The sequence below is a fragment of the Heloderma suspectum genome, chromosome 3 (assembly GCF_057233095.1).
Source record: "Heloderma suspectum isolate Gila_16-S chromosome 3, 16-S_ref, whole genome shotgun sequence".
NCBI classification, from domain to species: Eukaryota; Metazoa; Chordata; class Lepidosauria; order Squamata; family Helodermatidae; genus Heloderma; species Heloderma suspectum.
Window position 1 is genome coordinate 272,746,262 of NC_139460.1, and position 19,485 is coordinate 272,765,746.

The window sequence follows — 19,485 nt, forward strand, 5'->3', positions numbered from 1 at the left end:
AAACTAATTTAGTGCTGGGAAATACTATAGTCCCCCAGACCAGAATGCTCAGAGTGACCTTGAGATGGAAAACAAAATCAGGGAGGCCTCCAAACAAGGAAGTGTTGTAATAATGGGCGACTTCAATTACCCCCACATTGATTGGATACATGCATGTTCCAGCCTCAACAAAGAGGTTAAATTTCTCAATGCCCTAAACAATTGTGCCCTAGAACAGTTGGTCATGGAACCGACCAGAGGGGAGGCAACCTTGGATTTAATCCTAAATGGTGTCACTCAGGACCTAGTATGAGATGTAAATGTTGTTGAATCAATTGGAAACAATGATCACAGTGCTATCAGATTTAATATTTAAGTGGAAAATTGCCCAGGAAGTCCAACACAGTCACATTTGACTTCAAAAGAGGAAACTTCTCTAAAATGAGGGAACTGGTGAAAAGGAAGTTAAAAGGGGGAGTCAAGAGGATTAAATCCCTTCAAAATGCTTGGAGATTACTCAAAACCACAATAAGAGAAGCCCAGCTAAAAAGTATACCATAGGTTAGGAAAGGTAAAACCAAGTCCAAGGGGTTGCTGGCATGGTTAACGAGCAGTGTTAAGGGAGCTATTAGAGAAGAGAGAGCTTCCTTCAGAAGATGGAAGTCTTGCCCAAGTGAGGAAAACAAAAGGCAGCACAAGCTTGCACAAAGGTGATGCAAGCAGACAAAAAGATATGCAAAAAAGCAATTTGAAGAGCATATCACTAACAACATCAAGGCCAACAATAAAGAATTCTTTAAATATATGAGAAGCAGAAAACCAGCTAGGAAGGCAGTTGGACCATTGGATGACAATGAAGTTAAAGGAGTACTGAAGGAGGACAAGGAGATTGCAGAGAAGCTGAATGAATTATTTTCATCCATCTTTACTGCAGAAGATATAGGACAGATACGTGTGCCTGAATGGATGTTTTCAGGAAGGGAGTCTGAGGAGCTGAGGCAAATACTGGTGACGAAAGACGAAGTTCTAGACCATATTGATAAACTGAAAGCAAATAAATCACTGGGCCCAGATGGTATCCATCCTAGAGTTCTCAAAGAACTCAAATATGAAAACATGCAACATGTCCTTAAGATCAGCCTCTATACCAGAGGACTGGAAGATGGCCAGATCCAGGAAAGAGATCCAGGAAATTACAGGCCAGTTACCTTAACGTCTGTTCCGGGTAAATTAGTTGAAGGCATTATTAAAGATAAAAAATACTAAGCATATAGAAGGACAAGCCCCGATGAAAAAGAATCAACATGGCTTTGGCAAATGTAAATCCTGTCTCACGAACCTTTTAGAGTTCTCTGAGAGTCTCAATAAACACGTAGACAGGGATGATCCAGTAGACACTGTTTACTTGGACTTCCAAAAGGCTTTTGACAAAGTCCTTCACCAAAGACTCCTGAGCAAACTTAGCAGTCATGGAATAAGAGGACAAGTCTTCTTATGGATCAGTAACTGGTTAAAGAACAGAAAACAGAGAGTACGAATAAATGGTAAGTTCTCCCAACGGAGGGAAGTAAATAATGGGGTCCCACAGGTATCTGTATTAGGACCAATGCTTTTCAACCTGTTAATAAATGTTTTGGAATTAGGAGTAAGCAGTGAAGTGGTCAAGTTTGCAGATGACACCAAATTATTTAGGGTGCTTAAAACAAAAAGGGATTGTGAAGAGCTCCAAAAGGATCTCTCCAAACTGGGAGAAAGGGCATCTAAATGGCAAATGTGGTTCAATGTAAGCAAGTGTGAAGTGATGCACACTAGGGCAAAAAATCCCAACTTCAAGTACAGCTTGATGGGATCTGAGCTAGCGGTGACTGATCAGGAAAGAGATCTTGGGGTTGTGGTGGACAGCTCAATGAAGATGTCAACCCAGTGTATGGCAATTGTAAAAAAAGGCAAACTCCATGTTAGGCATAATTAGAAAAGGAATTGAGAATAAAACTGCCAATATTATACTGCCATTATTATACAAATCTATGGTGCGACCACACTTAGAATACTGTGTACAGTTCTGGTCACCACGCCTAAAAAAAGATATTGTAGAGCTGGAAAAAGTGCAGAGAAGGGCAACTAAAATGATCAAGGGGCTGGAGTATCTCCCCTATGAGAGAAGGTTACAACAGCCAGGATTGTTTAGCTCGGAAAAAAGGAGAGTAAGGGGAGACATGATAGAGGTCTACAAAATTATGCATGGTGTGGAGAATGTGGATAGGGAGACTTTTCTCTCTCTCTCTCTCAAAATACTAGAACCCAGGGTCATCCTATGAAGCTGATTGGTGGGAGACTGAGGGCAGGTAAAAGGAAGTACTTCTTCACATAGTGCATAGTTAAACTATGGAATTCACTACCACAGGATACAGTGATGGCCACCAATTTGGATGGCTTTCAAAGGGGGTTGGACAAATCCCTGGAGGAAAAGGCTATCAATAGCTACTAGTCTTGATGGCTATGTCCTACCTCTAGTACCAGAGGCAGTGAGCCCATGTACACCAGTTGTTGGGAAACATGGGTGGGAGGGTGCTGTGGCGCTCATGTCCTGCTTGTGGGTTCCTGGTCAACAGCTGGTTGGCCACTGTGTGAACAGAATGCTGGACTAGATGGACCCTTGGTCTCATACAGCATGGCTCTTCTTATGTTCTTATATTCAGCAGAATCAGCTTGCCCACAGGAGTATGAGAAACCCTAAACAAGCACGGAATGGTGAAAATGGTTCTGCATGTACAATAAAACTGGTAGCAAGAAACCACTTGCCTCATATTAGTTTGTAATGACCCAATTCTTGTGCTGTTTCTTTCTCTTGTGCCTCTCCAATCCTTATTTATGATTAGTTTTGATTTGCTTGGTTTCTTAAAACTGCCATGTTAACATTTTTCAGTCACAGGTTCGCTCCTGAGAGTGATTCCTATGGAAATATTTTTTAAAAACCCCAAACCTTAGTCTTTGTGGTACCTTAAAAGTCTAACTTATTTTATTTTCAGAGTATGAGCTTTCGTAGACTACAGTTCATTTTGTCACATGTTTTTTGTGCATGTGTCCCCAGATGTCCATTTCAGCATCTGACGAAGCAGACTGTAGTTGACAAAAGTTCATACTCTTAAAATAAGTTGGCCTTGAAAGTGCCACAAAAATCAAGTATTTTCTTTTCAAATAAACAACCAAAGGTTACCATGGTTCTAAACCTAAATTTCCCATGGAAATAATGAGCGAATGTATTCTAGTAATGGGTTTTACCCACTAGTTAACACCAAAATCAGCTGTGGAGACCAGCAACCCACGCTCTGGTGGGGACGAAATCTCCATTATTTATTCTTTATTATTTATCTGGGCCATTTCTTATCCTCATTCTTCAGCCAAAGGGTTTTCAGAGAGGCCAACAAAGATTTAAAAGTAATAAAACTGCTACAATAAAAACCAACAGAGTGGTGAGAGCATATTGGTCCCAGACTAAATTAAAAACAACTATATTCACCTGGAACTAAAAAGAAATCAAAGTCTGTGCCAGGCAAGCCTGCTTGAGGACAATGTTCCATAATCAGAGAGCCACAGCTAAGGCCCTGTCTCAAGTCACCACAAACCCCACTTTCTGACTTGGGGAGCCAAAGAAGGGCCTTTGAGAATTGTGTTAATATTCAGGCAAGTGCAAGAAGGCAGTCTCTGAGGTAGGCTGGCCCCAAACCATTTATAGTTTTTAAAGGTTAAGAGCAGCATTTTGAAATTTGAATTGTACTCGGCAATAGGCCAAGAGCCAGTGTAGTTGTTGTAAGACTGGCAAAGTATGTTCCATTTGCTCGGGCCCAGTCAGAAATCTAGGCACTGAAATTTCTGAGGTAGTCTTCAAAGGTAGTCCCATGTACAATACGTTGCAGTAATCCAAACAAAGCATTACCAGATCATGGATAACTGTGACCTGGTATCTTGGTCCAGGAGGGGTTACTGCTGGGATATCAATCTCAGCTGTGAAAGGTGGTTTGTGCCAAACATTTTTCTTGGGCTTCCAAAGCTAATCGCACCTCAAGCTGCAAACCTGTCATTTAGGAAGAGTGTAACCCCATTTAAAACAAGCTGAATACTACCTCCCACTTATGAACAATATCTCTGAATTGCTTGGGCTGACCTTCAGTTTACTTCCCCTCATCTAGTCCATGTATAGTGCATCCATTCCACACACCGTGGGGATCCAGGAAAGGAGCTCGCTTGCAGGAATGACCCAACGAGTGGAAAACACACAAACAGAAGTGTAAATCAGCCCTGAGCAGTAGGTCTTGTTATCCCTTGCGCATGGTAACTGCAGATCTTTCAATCCTGCTAACAACTTACATCATTATTCACTTGCTGGTGGCTATGGTATTCTGATGTGAAAAGTACAGTCAATAGGACGTGGCTAAAATTGACATGGCATTGAATAAGAACAATTAGGACTAGTGTGAGATCCTGAATATATATTTATATGTATTCTGTTCTGAAATAATTTACTGGAGCTTGGGGGTAATACTGTGAAGGCCACTGAATACAATCAGCTTCTCCTACATTCACTCGTTGAATGCTGGTGACTCCTCATCTTACTCTACAAGACAATACCTGAGATCCCCATCTGATATTACATCGAAGCATAGGAATCTCTACAGCTGTAGCCTGCACAGCTGGGCTACTGCAGTTATGAGGGAGATGGTCCAAGCCCACTTCAGCATCACCCCTCCCATAAACTGGGGCAGTGCTGGCATGGGGAGGAGTGTGGGTGTGTCATGTTATCCTAGAGCTGGGGTAGGCAAGCCAGTGTCCTCCAAACATTTTGGATTACAACTCCCAGACCCCCTGACCATTGGCCAAGCCCAGGGCTGATGAGGCCTGTAGTCCAAAAAATCTGGAGGGCACCAGGTTGGCCACCCCTGCCCTAGAGGTGTAGGAAGGAGCTATGCTGCAGTAACTCCCATGCTACCAGCATAACATCAAAAAAGGGAGCTGAGAGGCTAAATGTAGCTGTGACATGTCCCTGCAGAAAACAAAATAGAACAAGGAGTGTTATGTGAGTTCTCAGAATGGAATTTGGGTGTATCACATCTGAATTCCCAGAAGATTTCAAAAAGATTGGTGGTGGGGGGAGGGGGGAAAAGACTGATTAATGTCCCTAGTATGCACCTGCACAAATGGCCTAAAGCCCAGTCCCACCCAATGTAAATCTATGGATCTCCGTGAGAGTGGATCATGCAGAATCATCTCCAGATTTATTGAAGATATGTCATGGATATAAGAGATTTAAGGGCTGGAATTGTTCCAACTGAGCTCTGTTTTCTAATAGAATCAAGCACCCACCAGTGAATGGAATGGTTTCCTGGAGAACATACTATTTTTTTTTTCTTTTTTTCTTCTAGCATCAAAGCCTAGAACTCAGAGCATTCCACAGAATTCTCCAGGGATTCTGAGTTGATGCCAAAGCTTGCAGATATATTCTAGAACAAGGATATGGGAAAGATCAGTGCAACTGCTAGATCAGGCTCCTTAGCAAAAATGAATGTGGAGGTCCCATGGGCTATCTGAAGCTCCTGGCGAAAGCTGAAATAACTCACGAAAGATCCAAAGCACGGTCTCTTGAATTTTGCATCACTTCTTTGGGCATAGTTAATATTAGGGTACTTCGAAACTGAAAGCAGTTTCTGTCCTGGTATTCCAAGTCCATGTGTGGGTGCAACCTCCAGCATTCTTGAGGTTTAGAACCTCGAGAACAATTAACTGACCTATCCCTACTGGCATACCTATGTCTACTGACTACAGGTACCCTTAGACTTGACACCTTCTAGATTTAGGTCAACAGTGGAGACTGTAGATAGATAGTTACATGTCAAACTGCATCAGTTCTTTTGACACAAAGGGATCTCAAGCAAAGAGTAATTTGATACCTTCAAATAAAGTGCAGTATTACAGTCTTATAGTGGATGCTACAGCAAAGCAGAGACTGAAATCAGGTTTTCTGGCTTGTAGGTAAATATTCTCATCCCACACTGATGACACTCCTGGTATGGCTCCAAGCCTTGTGGTATCATAATTCAACCCATTCTTCACCTGCAATGTTCCTGTCTATAAGGCATTACCTGCTACTTAAAAATATTTTAAACACAATCCACGAGACCACAGTGTTCCCCAGATAGTATCTGATAAATGGAATGGTTCCATAACACATCTCATTCATTATTTCTTACACTTGGGAACAACTTTTAATCTTGACTTTGCTCTCTGACTCTGACTTAGATTCAGCTTCAACTTTCCCAATCTGTAGCATGTCAGGTCCTGGTCAAGATACCTCCTGTAAACTGCCTTAAAAACCTTATTTTTAACTATGTGTTTGTGTTTTTCAAGTAAGAAATAATAAAACAAAGTGGGACATCATCTCGATAAAGTCAGCAAGTAAATAAAAAAGGGAGGGAGCTTTCCTTAAATATACAAATTAAATAACAAAAGGTTGGAAACAAAATTAAATCTCTTGATACTCCCCAACCACTCTGGTTTGAGATTAAATCACAACGATACATGCTAACAATAAAAAAACAACATACAAATCAGAGCTGTGCTGGAGTGATCATAACTTCTCAATAAATGTAAATGAGAGAACCCAACAACAAACCATGGGTTAATTCCAACCCAGAGTTTCCGCGTTAAGATGTAATGATAAAAACAGTTTAGGAAAACAGAAGTGGGCAAGTGGGCAGGAACCAGCATGCTTGCCTGCTCCCATGCACTCACAAACCATGGGTTCTTTGAGCAAACTGGGTCAGTGTCTGTCCATGATTTCTACAGGCCAGATGCCCCAATGGCTGGCTATCACTAATTTGGCTACAATTAAAAGATTAACATACTAAAGACCTTTCCAGACATTGGAGAGTGCAAAAGCTGGTTTGAAACTCAATATTAAAAAAACTAAGATCATGGCATCTGGCCCCATCACTTCCTGGCATATAGAAGGGGAAGAAATGGAAGCAGTGACAGATTGTATTTTGTTGGGCTCCAAGATCACCGCAGACGGTGACTGTAGCCATGAAATTAAAAGACGCTTGCTCCTTGGGAGGAAAGCTATGGCAAACCTAGACAGCATAGTAAGAAGCAGAGACATCACCTTGCCGACAAAGGTCCGTCTAATCAAAGCTATGGTTTTCCCAGTAGCAACATATGGCTGTGAGAGCTGGACTATAAGGAAGGCTGAGCACCGAAGAATTGATGCTTTCGAACTATGGTGCTGGAGAAGACTCTTACGCGTCCCCTGGACTGCAAGGAGGTCAAATCAGTCAATCTTAAAGGAAATCAACCCTGACTGCTCATTGGAAGGACAGATACTGAAGTGAAGCTCAAATATTTTGGCCACCTAATGCGAAGAGAAAAGTCCCTGGAAAAGACCGTGATGCTGGGAAAGACTGAAGGCAAAAGGAGAAGGGGACGGCAGAGGATGAGATGGCTAGACAGCATCACCAATGCAACGAATATGAACTTGAGCACACTCCGGGAGACAGCGGAGGACAGGAAGGCCTGGCGTGCTGTGGTCCATGGGGTCACGAAGAGTCGGACACGACTGAACGACTGAACAACAACAACAACAAAAATGTGTTCAATGGAAGCATGCGGGGAGGTGTGGGGAAAGGATCGCATTTGCAGGCTCCAGGCCCCACTATATACACGCAAAGTTTTATGGATGGCTGTTACTTCACTGATTTCTCTGTTTCATGTCACAAAACAAATTTCCTGCGCAAGCCAGCAGTCCCAGCTTTCTCCCAGTTTGTTGCACAGGAAAATGTAATAAGTGAACCTGGCAATAGCACTGTGGGGCACAATGCAGACAAAGCTGAACACATTTGTCTCATTGTTTCTAATGGGAAAGTCAACTACGTGCACAACCTGTTCCTGTTGAAATCACTGGAACTTAAAAGTGCTCAGGTTTGGCTGGATCATCCTCATGATCTGCACCAATGTTCATGTTTGTTGCAAAGAATTGCTTTAATCCAAGAAGTTGTTTTTAAAGCATAGTCTTCTCCCCCTTTCTGAATGGCTGAAATAGACCTTAAAATGCTGCTTAACTTTTCGTTCAAACTGCTGCCCACTCTAATTTCTCCTGCTAATTCTAAATTGGTGAAAAGTGATATGGGTGGAAATGGAGATGACTCTCTTAAACGACAATGTGCAGTGATCAACAGATCAATAATCAGATTAAAGTCTGCCATTTCTGGGTGGCTGGCACCCAGAGAGGGAGACCTTTAGCCAAGCATAAATTCATTCATCTTTAAATAATTGGCCCAGCGTGAAGACAGTACATGACAACAGCTGATTTCGCCAAGCACCATCCAATCCCGTTCTGGTGACTGACTCTGCTGAAATATCTGACTGAACTCCTTGTAGATGCCACTTCTATTAAGACAAGAATTTCATTAAGATCAGTTCGTGCCAGGTCAAATCTTCAGGACTGTGAAGTCTTTTCTAATATCACTTGACAACTCAGTCAAGAGAAATAACAATGCAATCTTTATGCAAACACCGTTCCCCTACAGTTTCTTCCTTATGGTCTCACTCATCAGCAGTTGCTGCAGGGATAAAGCTTGGTGACTGGGCACCTCTCTCATTAAGATGTGTTTCTACACGCTTCCATTGAGCAGGTGTGGAGGAACGCTCTGACAGACACTTGAGATCTGTTTTTACCTTTTAACTGAGGGGAATTAAAGAGGCATTTTCCAAGGGTCATATTAGGGTGGGGTTAAGGTTGTCAGCTTGTTCAGACTTGTCTAAATTTTCTGGTGAAAACTCTTTTTGTTCATGAGAAATAGGCACGTAATCCTTTGGGAATAAATAAATAATTCAGATAAGTAACAGATCAAGGGAAATGCTATACGATGTGTGTGTTTTTAACACACATTTCATTGTTTTCTTGTCAAGGTCTTTTAGAAAAGTAAAAAGTCAGCTAGAGGTTTGCTGCTCACTTTAAGTATGTCAGTGATATATTGCTCCCCCCCCTTTTTTGAATAACTGGCCCAGAGAGAAGCACAGCTACATGCAGTCTAACTTTGACACAGATTCAGTAGATGCTCAAGGAGTTCCCTTTCAAATTGGACATGCAGGCTTGGCACCATGGCGGCCTAGCCAGGTGTGCAGAACTGACATACTCTAAGGCAGCCTTCCCCAAACTGGTGACCTTCAGATGTGTTGGACTACAACTCCCAGCATCCTCCAGCCAGTACTGCTAGCTGGGACTTGCTGGGAGTCGTAGTCCAACACATCTGGAGGGCACCAGGTTGGGGGAGGCTGGTGTTAAATGATGAGACTGGTCTAAAGTGATGGTTTAAACCATCAGGGAAACTCGAGATTATTAATTCAGGGTTCTTAATGATGAAAACATCCTTAATGAAACTGAAGAGAGCCAGATTTCCTAATTATTCAAGGGCACTTTTCTTCCCTCTGAAGTCACTTCAACTTATGATAAACTTTGCAAAATCAAAATCAGAGAACTAATGGCCAGTCAGGACCAGGGGTCATATACATAAGGGTACACAAAACAGGATGAGGTGGGAAACCATTTTAATACATCCAGACACTGATTGCAGAGGCTAATGGAACAGAACAACCACAAACAATAGGTGCTGCATCTTGTTCACTATACACACTGACATTTCAAGAAGGCTGTCACCAGCCACTTTTGTGAAGTTACGATCTGGAGTGAGAGATGCACTCAGCATCTCTTTGTGGCTCTTCTGATGTGTGCGTGTGTGTGCATGTGTGTCTGAGAGAGAGAGAGAGAGAGAGAGAGAGAGAGAGAGACTGAGACTATGTTGTCGTTGTTGTTGTTGTTGTTATTATTATTATTATTATTATTATTGTTAAACACAGCAGCAGCAGCAACACCAACTTGTTTGGCTGTGTGTTCCTTGTTCCATAGTCCACTGCAATCTAAGACATTTAAAAAGCTCCATGTTACAATGGTAGCAAAATTTTAAATTCCACAGCACTCATGGTACTTCCACACAAAGTGACTTATGCTACAAGATTTGCTGTATGACAGATCACCAGCCTTAAAAAAAACAAAAGCCAGCAGATCTTCCACAAAAGACAGGTGCACCTGGAGACAGCGTGACAGCAAAATGAGATTGCATCATAAACTTCTGTATTTGAAGTGGCATTTGCTTTCCTCATTTCCTCCCCACTGCATTATTCAACTCAATTATGTTAAAAGCTGTGTGTGTGTGTGTGTGTGTGTGTGTGTGAGAGAGAGAGAGAGGGAATTCACATACTTAAGCAAATACTTAATTTGGAATAACTTTGACAATAAAGTTAAATTTCTTTCTATATGATAAATCCTTACCATTGCAACAATTTATTTAGTCCTTTGAAAGAGGGGGCTTTCCTACAGGAGGCTTTTAACCTGCACTTTTACTGTGGCTTCTGCTTCTGGATTCTTTACAGGATTAAGATTGGCTCCTTTACACATTTTCCCCACCCTCAGGGTTTTTTTCTTTCTCTGCCTTTCTCTATGTTCCATTATACAACTACTAGGTGGTGACGTGGTATAGTGGAATTGTGCAATTACAAGAGATTTCTATGGCATTATAGAGGCCATTCAGAAAAAATACCACACTTTCTCCATTATGAAAAAAACACCGTAAGAAAAAAACAGCCAATGAAATGGCTGTTCTGAGCCTGACAGACATTGTGACTTGAAGGGGAAGTACCAAAATACTGATTTTCCAGGCCTCTATATCACATGGGGAACCTACATAGATACAAAAGGCTGGGCACTGCATACGTTCATCCTCAACATGTAAAGGGTGATGGGGGCAGTGATGGAAGGAGGTGGAGCTAGTGTGGTCATTCTCACTCTCTCCCCTTGTTGGGGGTTCTATTTTGGCCTGAGGGCTGAACTGGCTCCAGACAAGCATGTTGGGGCCAACATGCCAGCAATGGGTATGGCCACAGCCCAAAGTGGGCAGGGCCACCCCCACTACTGGCATGCACCCCAATGTGCTTGCCCCCTCCCACAGACACACCAACACACAAATGAAGAAGAAAGGGAACAATTGGGCAACATTCCTTCCTTGCAATGCTGTGCTGTGCAGGCAGGTAATAAAATTACAGAAGCTAAGGTTTGTGTTCACAGATTGTCTAACAAGCCTGGGGCATGTTCCCTCTCTTCCTGTTCTGTGATGTTCTTTCATTGCCTGGTCGCACTGTGCAGCACTAGAAATGAGGCAGCATCACCCAGTTGTCTCTCTAGCTACACAGCAATGTAAAAATTGATTTGCTATATCAAGTTGTAATGCCATTTTGTTCACTGCGTGATCTCTAATTGGCTAGGATCATATATATAGAGAGAAGATAAAATGGTGCCAGAAGAGTGCAGCAATGGGGAATGCTTTGTCTGTGAACAACCACACATAAATAAAAACAGTAGATATTTTTAGCAGGCTACAGGGATATTTCTTACCTACTCCTCTTTTTGCTTTGAAAACATTACTTTGGATCAACCCTAAGTACAACCCATTTACATCTTTCATTTTCTGCAAAATTATTCTTGAATAATAATCTGTCACTGGAAAGAAAACTTAGCTTTAAAGACCAGTACCAACAGATGGAGAAATGATAAATGAAAAGACAGCCACAAAAGAGGAAATGCACAGGGCTCTCTGAGTAGCAACCCGTGGATATAGTCAAGACTATAAATGTGATGACTAGAGAGAGAGAAATCTATAAAACCATAAGCATATGAAACCTGAAGATTATGCACCAGGATGTAAGATTTGTATACTGATACAGAGCATTATATATATATATTAAAATAGTCGTTATCTTCAGATATAAGTCTAGTGCTTGAATCCTTCCATCCTAAACAGAGTGAATTTCATCATAGTGATATACATTTTGCCTGAATTCTATTAGAAATGAATAGAAGTATATATGGTCCATTTCATTTGCCTTTAAAAGGAGGCAAAACTATAGAACAGACATTTTTATCTATCCAGAGATCAGCACATCTAGAAGACTGAGAGACAATTATCACTCTAAGGCTAAAAAATCAAGTGTGTCACCAAGGAATGCAGGCTGTGGACCCCAGTACATGCTGTGCCTTTCACTTGACCTACTTCTACATGGATCTCACTGCAGTCTGACTGACAAAAAAAATCATCTTACGAGGCAAGAAAAGTAGTCATGTGAATCCATTCATAGTGTCTCTTCTAGCACTAGCCTATTTTACTTAATTCTGCCAGCCTGCTGGTAGAATTAGGGAGATATGAAAAAGGATGTTACCTTGTGAATACTCCAAAATGCTTTCTTAGGAGAAAGCAGGTGCAATTTCAGTCACATAATCTGAGTTATTCTTGAGGAGAACCTGGCTAGCAATTCAACTGAAACACCCAGGTTCATTTTAGCAAAGCCAACAACCAGCAAAACATTCTACTATAGTTCACATAAGATATATCCAATTAATTAATCAGGAAGAGTTTGGGGCCCAATTATGAATTTCCAAAAGCTAATGCTAGGCTTTCCCTTAATTAAGGATGATTTTCAATGCTTATCAGGAGACCTAGCTCTGCATGCCCTTTCTGGAGAAGAGACCTTAAGGCTGTGGGCCAGTGGAATAGCTGAGTCTACTCTTAATGTGCAGTTCATTAGGCAGCCTCTCTTCTGTTCTCTCTCTGCAAAGCCTGCACACATGCCTTTCCATCATCAGAAGAGCTTCTGCGCTACGCAGAGCCTATTGACGTGTAAATTGAAAAGGGAGATGGCGGAAACGTTAGAATGACATGGGGTCTGGCAGCTGGTGGCAAGGAAAGAATTTCAACTTGAGCAAAATGTGGAGGCAGAAGTCATTAAAAGCAAATACATCAGAGCTCCGCTTGACATGCGGCTAGTGACATACTCCCACTCTCCAATTACTTACTGGCTATTTCAGAGGCCCCGTTACGAATAGCACATTTTCCCTTGTTTTGTTTGCACCAGATTTATGGAGGGAGGATCACCACAGTTGTAATGAAGAGGAATAGTGTAGGTTGACATATCCTTGTTTGCAGGAGCAAATAGAAAAATGCGAATTAATTTTCTGGGCTAAGGCATCAGATATGTTTTAGGGTAAGAGAACAACAGCAAAAGGCCTTGCTAACAAGACACCCGATGCACAGTAATTCCAGATTTTCATCCTCCAGCATGCTATAGTTTACCTCTTATTTGATGTGTACTACATGGGAAACTCCTCACTTTAGCACTCGATATCTGCAAGTGGAGCTCTAACTGGTGACTGGAGGTAAATCGTTAGAAGTGAGAGAATCCAAAAAGGATTCTTTTAATAGAGCAGGGTAGGCACCTTTTGGACCATGGCACATTTGGCCCAAGTTTGAGATACTGTCCTGGGCACCACCACAAAATGGCTGCCATGGGAAGCATGGCAAAGGTCAAGTAACCTGCACAAAAGACTGAGTACAAGGCAGAGATGGGATCTGAGCCCCCAAATCCTAAACAACTCCTTTGGAACCACAGTTTTCAGCACCAACAGAACCCTATTTCACAGCAATGCTGGTAAGGAAATGTGTGTGTTTTTACAAGTGGAAGGGGTAGGGTACCTTGGTGGGCCATGTTGCCTACATCTGTAATACAGCCTACCTCTTCTATAATTCAGGAGCAGAGGCCAAATGAGGCATGAATGTAATTACCACCGTCCAGACCCTCTGTGCAATTTGATGTATACATGGGAGCCCTTGAAAGTGTGAGCTGTCCCAGTAAATATATACTGGGAGCCCTTGGAAGCAGCAGACCAATGTGAGCAATGGACACATGGCTCACCTGCATCCACTGAAATGAATGGGGTACCACAGCAGGTGAGTACCCCAGTCAGCTGCACCTGTAAGAAATGGTTGGAATGTGTGGTTGTCTGTAGATGTCCTGGATGCTCAAATATGGGGTCATTTCCCCTCACCCCTTTGGTTCTAGAAACACAGGAGAAAGGGGAGAAGGGGAAAGTCTGGTATAATTGGCCAGTTCATTTCTTCAGGCCCAGTACATGACTAATGTTATAATGCAAATTAAGCTGAAATACCACCACCACCCCGCCAAACAAAAAGAAAGAGGAAAAAAGAGCGAGGGAGAGAAAGAAAAGGGGCTTTAAATTCTCAATTGAGTTATGTCATTTTCCTTCTGAGAGCATAATCCTAATAAGCTGTATAAAGCCTCCATCACTTTTGAATGATTTTATAATGCCACATTTATAAATCAAAGCTTTGGTCACTGTTACTATTTGAATGTTTCTCTTTCTTGAGTTTGTACTTAGAGCATCAAAGAGCATTCCCTTCGCCTAACCCTTCTCCCTGATGAGATCAAGTCCTAGCACAATTTGAGCATTCACAGTTTAGTCACACCCTTATTCCTCTTCAATGCCAGTCAGTTTTGTGGTATAAAATATGTAAGTGATGTCAGCCTTCCTCCCACATTTTCCTTAAACCCAATCCTTGCACCTGTAGTCTGAGGAATAACCACTAAATGACACAGCACAGGGCATTTGTGCTGAGAAACAGTATAACTTTTCATAGGGAAATATACCAACAAAAACATAGCCTCTAAATTACATGTTGTGTGCACTGCTCTTGAAACCAGTTTTGTGCGTGTGTGTTTCAGGATCAAGGAAGAAAGAGGCGTGACATTAAAGAACTGGGCATGTTTAGCCTTGAGAAGAGAAGACTGAGGGGAGATATGATAGCACTCTTCAAGTACTTGAAAGGTTGTCACAGAGAAGAAGGCCAGGATCTCTTCTTGATCATCCCAGAGTGCAGGACACGGAATAATGGGCTCAAGTTACAGGAAGCCAGATTCCAGCTGAACATCAGGAAAAACTTCCTGACTGTAAGAGCAATACAACAATGGAACCAATTAACCTGGGGAGGTGGTTGGCTCTCCCACACTGGAGGCCTTCAAGACGAGGCTGGACAGCCATTTGTCAGGGATGCTCTGACTTGGATTCCTGCATTGAGCAGGGGGTTGGACTCGATGGCCTTGTAGGCCCCTTCCAACCCTACTATTCTATGATTATTCATAGCAAAAATGCAAATATTCAGTTGCCTTAGGGCTCTTCCCAACAAGATTTTTAGCAGTGTGGAAGCCGCTGTGATGTGTTTCTTCCTATGCCACTCGGAAATCTCAGAAGACCTAGGCAAGCTTTCCCCAACCTGGTGCCCTCCAAATGTTTTGGACTACAACTGCCAACATGCCTGATCATTGACTGTGCTAGCTGGGGCTGATGGGGCTTGTAGTCCAAAACATCTGGAAGGCATCAAGTTGGTAGAGGCTTACCAAGGCTATGTGAGAGGTTCTGAAATCGCAGCCCCTTCCTATGTCACCTTCCACCAGTTCCTGGAACAATGACCCCGACATGGGAAGAAAGCACAGTGTGGGCTTCTTCTATGTGAGTTGTAACTTCCGACATTATCAAGTGGTAAGGGAAGAAGCCATGCTGCAACACTGCTTGTTTCTATGGCAACTATTTTGTCAGGATGGCCAAGGTATTTCCTAGAATCCTATGAAAACTACTATAATTTTTAAAAAGATGTTAATTCCACTTCATCCTATGCTTATGAATTTCCAAAAACATTTGGCTGTCCACTCTGCTTATTACAACTTGGCACTGCCATTTCCTCCCAGTGTCCCAGCATCAGCACATGGCACTGAGGGCAGCATCCAGGGCCACCTTGTCGGTAGGGCTCACCATGCTGATGCCTGCCTGCCCATGCCCTCCCATTTCGTTTGGCCCATAAGCCACTGGGTGTTGTATTGGCCTGGTGCATTGTGGGAAAAATGCCAGTGTGGTGTAGTGGCTAGAGTGTTGGGCTGGGAGTCGGGAGATCCGGGTTCTAGTCCCCACTCGGCCATGGAAGCTCACTGGGTGACTTTGGGCAAGTCACAGACTCTCAGCCCAACCTACTTCACAGGGTTGTTGTTGTGAGGATAAAATGGAGAGGAGGAGGATAATGTAAGCCACCTTGGATTCCTTGCAAGAGGAAAAAAGGCGGGATATAAATGCAATAAATGAATAAATAAAAATAATAATAATTAAAAAACAACAACAAAAACAAAATGGCACTTTCAGGAATCTGCCTCTCAGTAACATAGCCACTCCTTACAGTTAAAAACAGAAGAGAAGGCCACTGCTTTGCTGCAAACCTCCCCATCATTAATCTTAAGGGGACCATCCATATAGGAGGAGGCCACCAAGAGCACTTTGCTGATGATGCTCTCAAACTTGGAGGTGAGGGAACCCTCAAACCTGCATGAAGCAATTATTTATATAAACAGGAGGATGTCAGTTATAAACAAATCTACCTCATATGAGGTATGTTAAAAATTACTAACACCTGCAGTAAATAAGCATAAACAGAGACTTGAAAGCTTTTCAGGAAGAGTGAGCACACAGGAATTTCAGCTAATGACCTACCTGAGAGACCTTTCTGACAACATCATTGCCCACACCAAGTCCCTGCACAAAGGAGCGGGCCGCAATAAAGGCCCTTGTCGCCTTCAGCTTCAGGTCCCTTGGGACCTCTCCAAATGGTTTATTCTGCTCAGAGTGCTTCATCATGCAGTCCACGTACTCATCTGGAAGGTGGTACTGAGGATTCATAGACTTGAATAGCCGCTCTAGCAAGCGAGTCCAAAATTCATGGAGAGCCTCTTCTAGGTTGATGTTGGAACCCCGGTAATAACGCCGCAGCTCACTATACAAGTCTTTGAATAGCTTTATGTTCTGGTGGTAAAGGTCTCCATATATACCAGGAAATGTGTCATAAAGCGCCTTCTCTGACTTGTTTAACAAATCCTGGAAATAACCTGCAAAGAGAAAAAGTAAGAAGAACATATCAATGGGAAAATCAGAAATTTCCAGAAAGGTTAAAAAGAAGAAGAGAGAGACCATTCAAAGATGGTGTTTCAAATTATTGCTGGATCAGCCTATTGCACCATTAACAAATGGCCAGAGAAAGGCAGAGATTTTCCAGTATACTGATATCTTCTTCAGACACTGAAAAGGAAACATTAATTGTAATCCGCTCACTTCTTTCTGTTCCTGTGTAGATGCAAAACCAAATTCAAGCTCAATCTGTGAGTGAGCCTTTTGAAAAGGCTAGTGTCCAAATTACATTTCCACAATTTTCCTACGGGTTGGGGAGACATAGCACCATATTTTCTCTTGGTTAATGTACAGCTGGAAGCCAGCCACAGATCCAGCTTTGGTAAAACGGATGGACCAATTTATCCATGTGAAATGTGCCCAAATGTATTTAATGGAAATTCTAGGGTGGTGGCAAAAGGCACCCGTTAAATTAAATGCAATCACACGTCTTCTGTTTAATCCCTCAGGATAATGTATGCAAATCACTGTGTAAATCAGTATGACAAAAGGCTGACAGGATTAAAAGATGCTAAAAGCTTCTTTTCCATGCCATTGCTCCTGACAGGAACTCATGTGCATAAGCTAACAATCCTATTTAAGAGAATATACCAAAAATTAACACATGCAGGAAAAAAATGTCCAAACAGCTCTTAAAACCTTAATTCTTACTCAGTTTTGAAATGACACGAAAAAAGTGCTTGACACCTTACAAAACATTTGCTTTTAAGAGAAACTGCACAGCAGACATTAAACTGCTACATTATCACCAATCTCATAATTAACAAAAGAGAGCAAACCTTATGTCCTTTCACAGCATTTTTCAACGGTGCTGTTGACATTTTGGCTGAGGTGGTAATTCCTTTCAAAGCACACTGGAGTAGTGAACATTAAGGCCGGGAATAGCAAGATGTTAAAAGTCCCCCCAAAATAAAATGCTACTGTTAGAATATCTTGGTGCAAGAATTCAAATATCAAAGGGAAAAGACTCTTCATGGATTTATCCAAATTCCTTGTGAACCCCTTCAATGAAAGAAAGGGGTCGGTCCCAGCCTTGGTGCCTGATTGCAGGATGGTATAAAGCAGGGGTGGGCAGACTTCAGGTTCATTGAATCTACTCTGTTTGTTTGTTTTTACTAGAAAAACAAATCCACCAAGCATGGCCAGGAGTGAAATGCTCAGATTTAGGCAGTATCCAACTGTGTCTTTTCATTAGCACAACGAGTTACACTAGTGGAAACTAGGTTCTGAGCTATGTGCAAGAGAAGAATACAACTAAAATTATGTTTGCACAAGTGTTGTTGCACAAGCACTTTTGCATAACTCTTGTGCAATGCGTTGTGAAACCTGGCATGCAACCCATTGTGCAACCGGTTATGCAACTGTCTGCATGCATTTTACAATGCATTGTGCAACCAGTTGCACGACTGCTCACACAACTGGTTGCGCAAGCGTAATGGGCAACCATCTGCTCAATGGAAAGATTCAGTGGAGCTCTGCTAGCATGATTTGAGTTTGCAGAATGTCACCATTGGACACTGCTCTTAGAATTAAAGAACAGGGTGCCGAGCCCAGGATTTGTTTTCAGTACCAGAATGGAACTGAACTCACAGTCATTTCACATAAAAGTCCATTCCAGGTTGCCCCAAGCTTCCTTCATTTCAGCATCCTAATTTAGGTGGGAAAAGTCATTTCCCCCCCCAGATTATTTATTTGCAGGCTAAAGGGGGCAGTACTGATGGAGGGGCTCCAGATGTGCAGCAGGTAGCCTGTTCCTGCTCCACCTGCAGATGTATATATTGGGGCACCACATTGCACGTGCAACCTAAGGCACTGAAGCCTTTTGCATGTGCAGTGGGGGAGATCCATGTTCAGAAACCAGTCAGGTCAACCCACAGTACTATGCACTGTCCGCTAACACAGGATCCAACCACCTCTCCAAATAGGAAACCTGTCCTCATGCTCATTGCCCCTTGACCATTCAAAGCCTATGAAGGCTCATGCCACATTAAATTCTGTGGGGATGGGGAGGGGTTTGCGTCTTACCTTCCATAATGTGGCCAAGGTGTTTTCCCCACTTTTAAACTTAAAAAAAGGCCTGAGATCACTCGCAGCAGCGTGAGGCATTCCGCACCACTTGCCCCATGGGGGTGATGTTATGTCACATGATGGAGCATCATTCTCATGGGCAACTCAAGACGTGTTGCTGGTCCAAGAGGCTGCAGAAAGCTTTGTGCCATTGTGAGTGGTTGTGTGGCATTTTAAAAGGGTTCTAAGAGCAGGAAAAAACCCTCGGCCACCTTGCAAACATTAAGCAACGTAAGCACCCACCTCTGCCCTGATTTTACCAGACAATGAGGCAAACTGGACAGGGATCTGGACAATAGTTGAAATGACCCTCTGGACTAAAATAGGACACATGGCCTCCCTAGCAGAATAGCAAATATTTAAGGTATTGTAAAATTAATTCCTCCCTTACAAAATGCCATATAAATCTTAAATCTATTAGGAGGCAGTGGACTTTGGTTCTACATTTCATTTACAATGTTATTCATTTAAGGCATTTATAA

At 42.4% G+C, this 19,485-nt stretch overlaps 1 protein-coding gene across 1 annotated transcript in view; it reads right to left on the reverse strand.

Annotated features, from left to right (window-relative positions):
- GPC1 (glypican 1) overlaps positions 1-19,485 on the reverse strand; it is a 284,559-nt gene that overhangs the window by 20,267 nt on the left and 244,807 nt on the right. Inside the window, exon 3 of the mRNA XM_084847036.1 lies at positions 16,466-16,857. Within this exon, the coding sequence (XP_084703162.1) occupies positions 16,466-16,857 (392 nt within the window). The remainder of the gene's footprint in view (positions 1-16,465; positions 16,858-19,485) is intronic.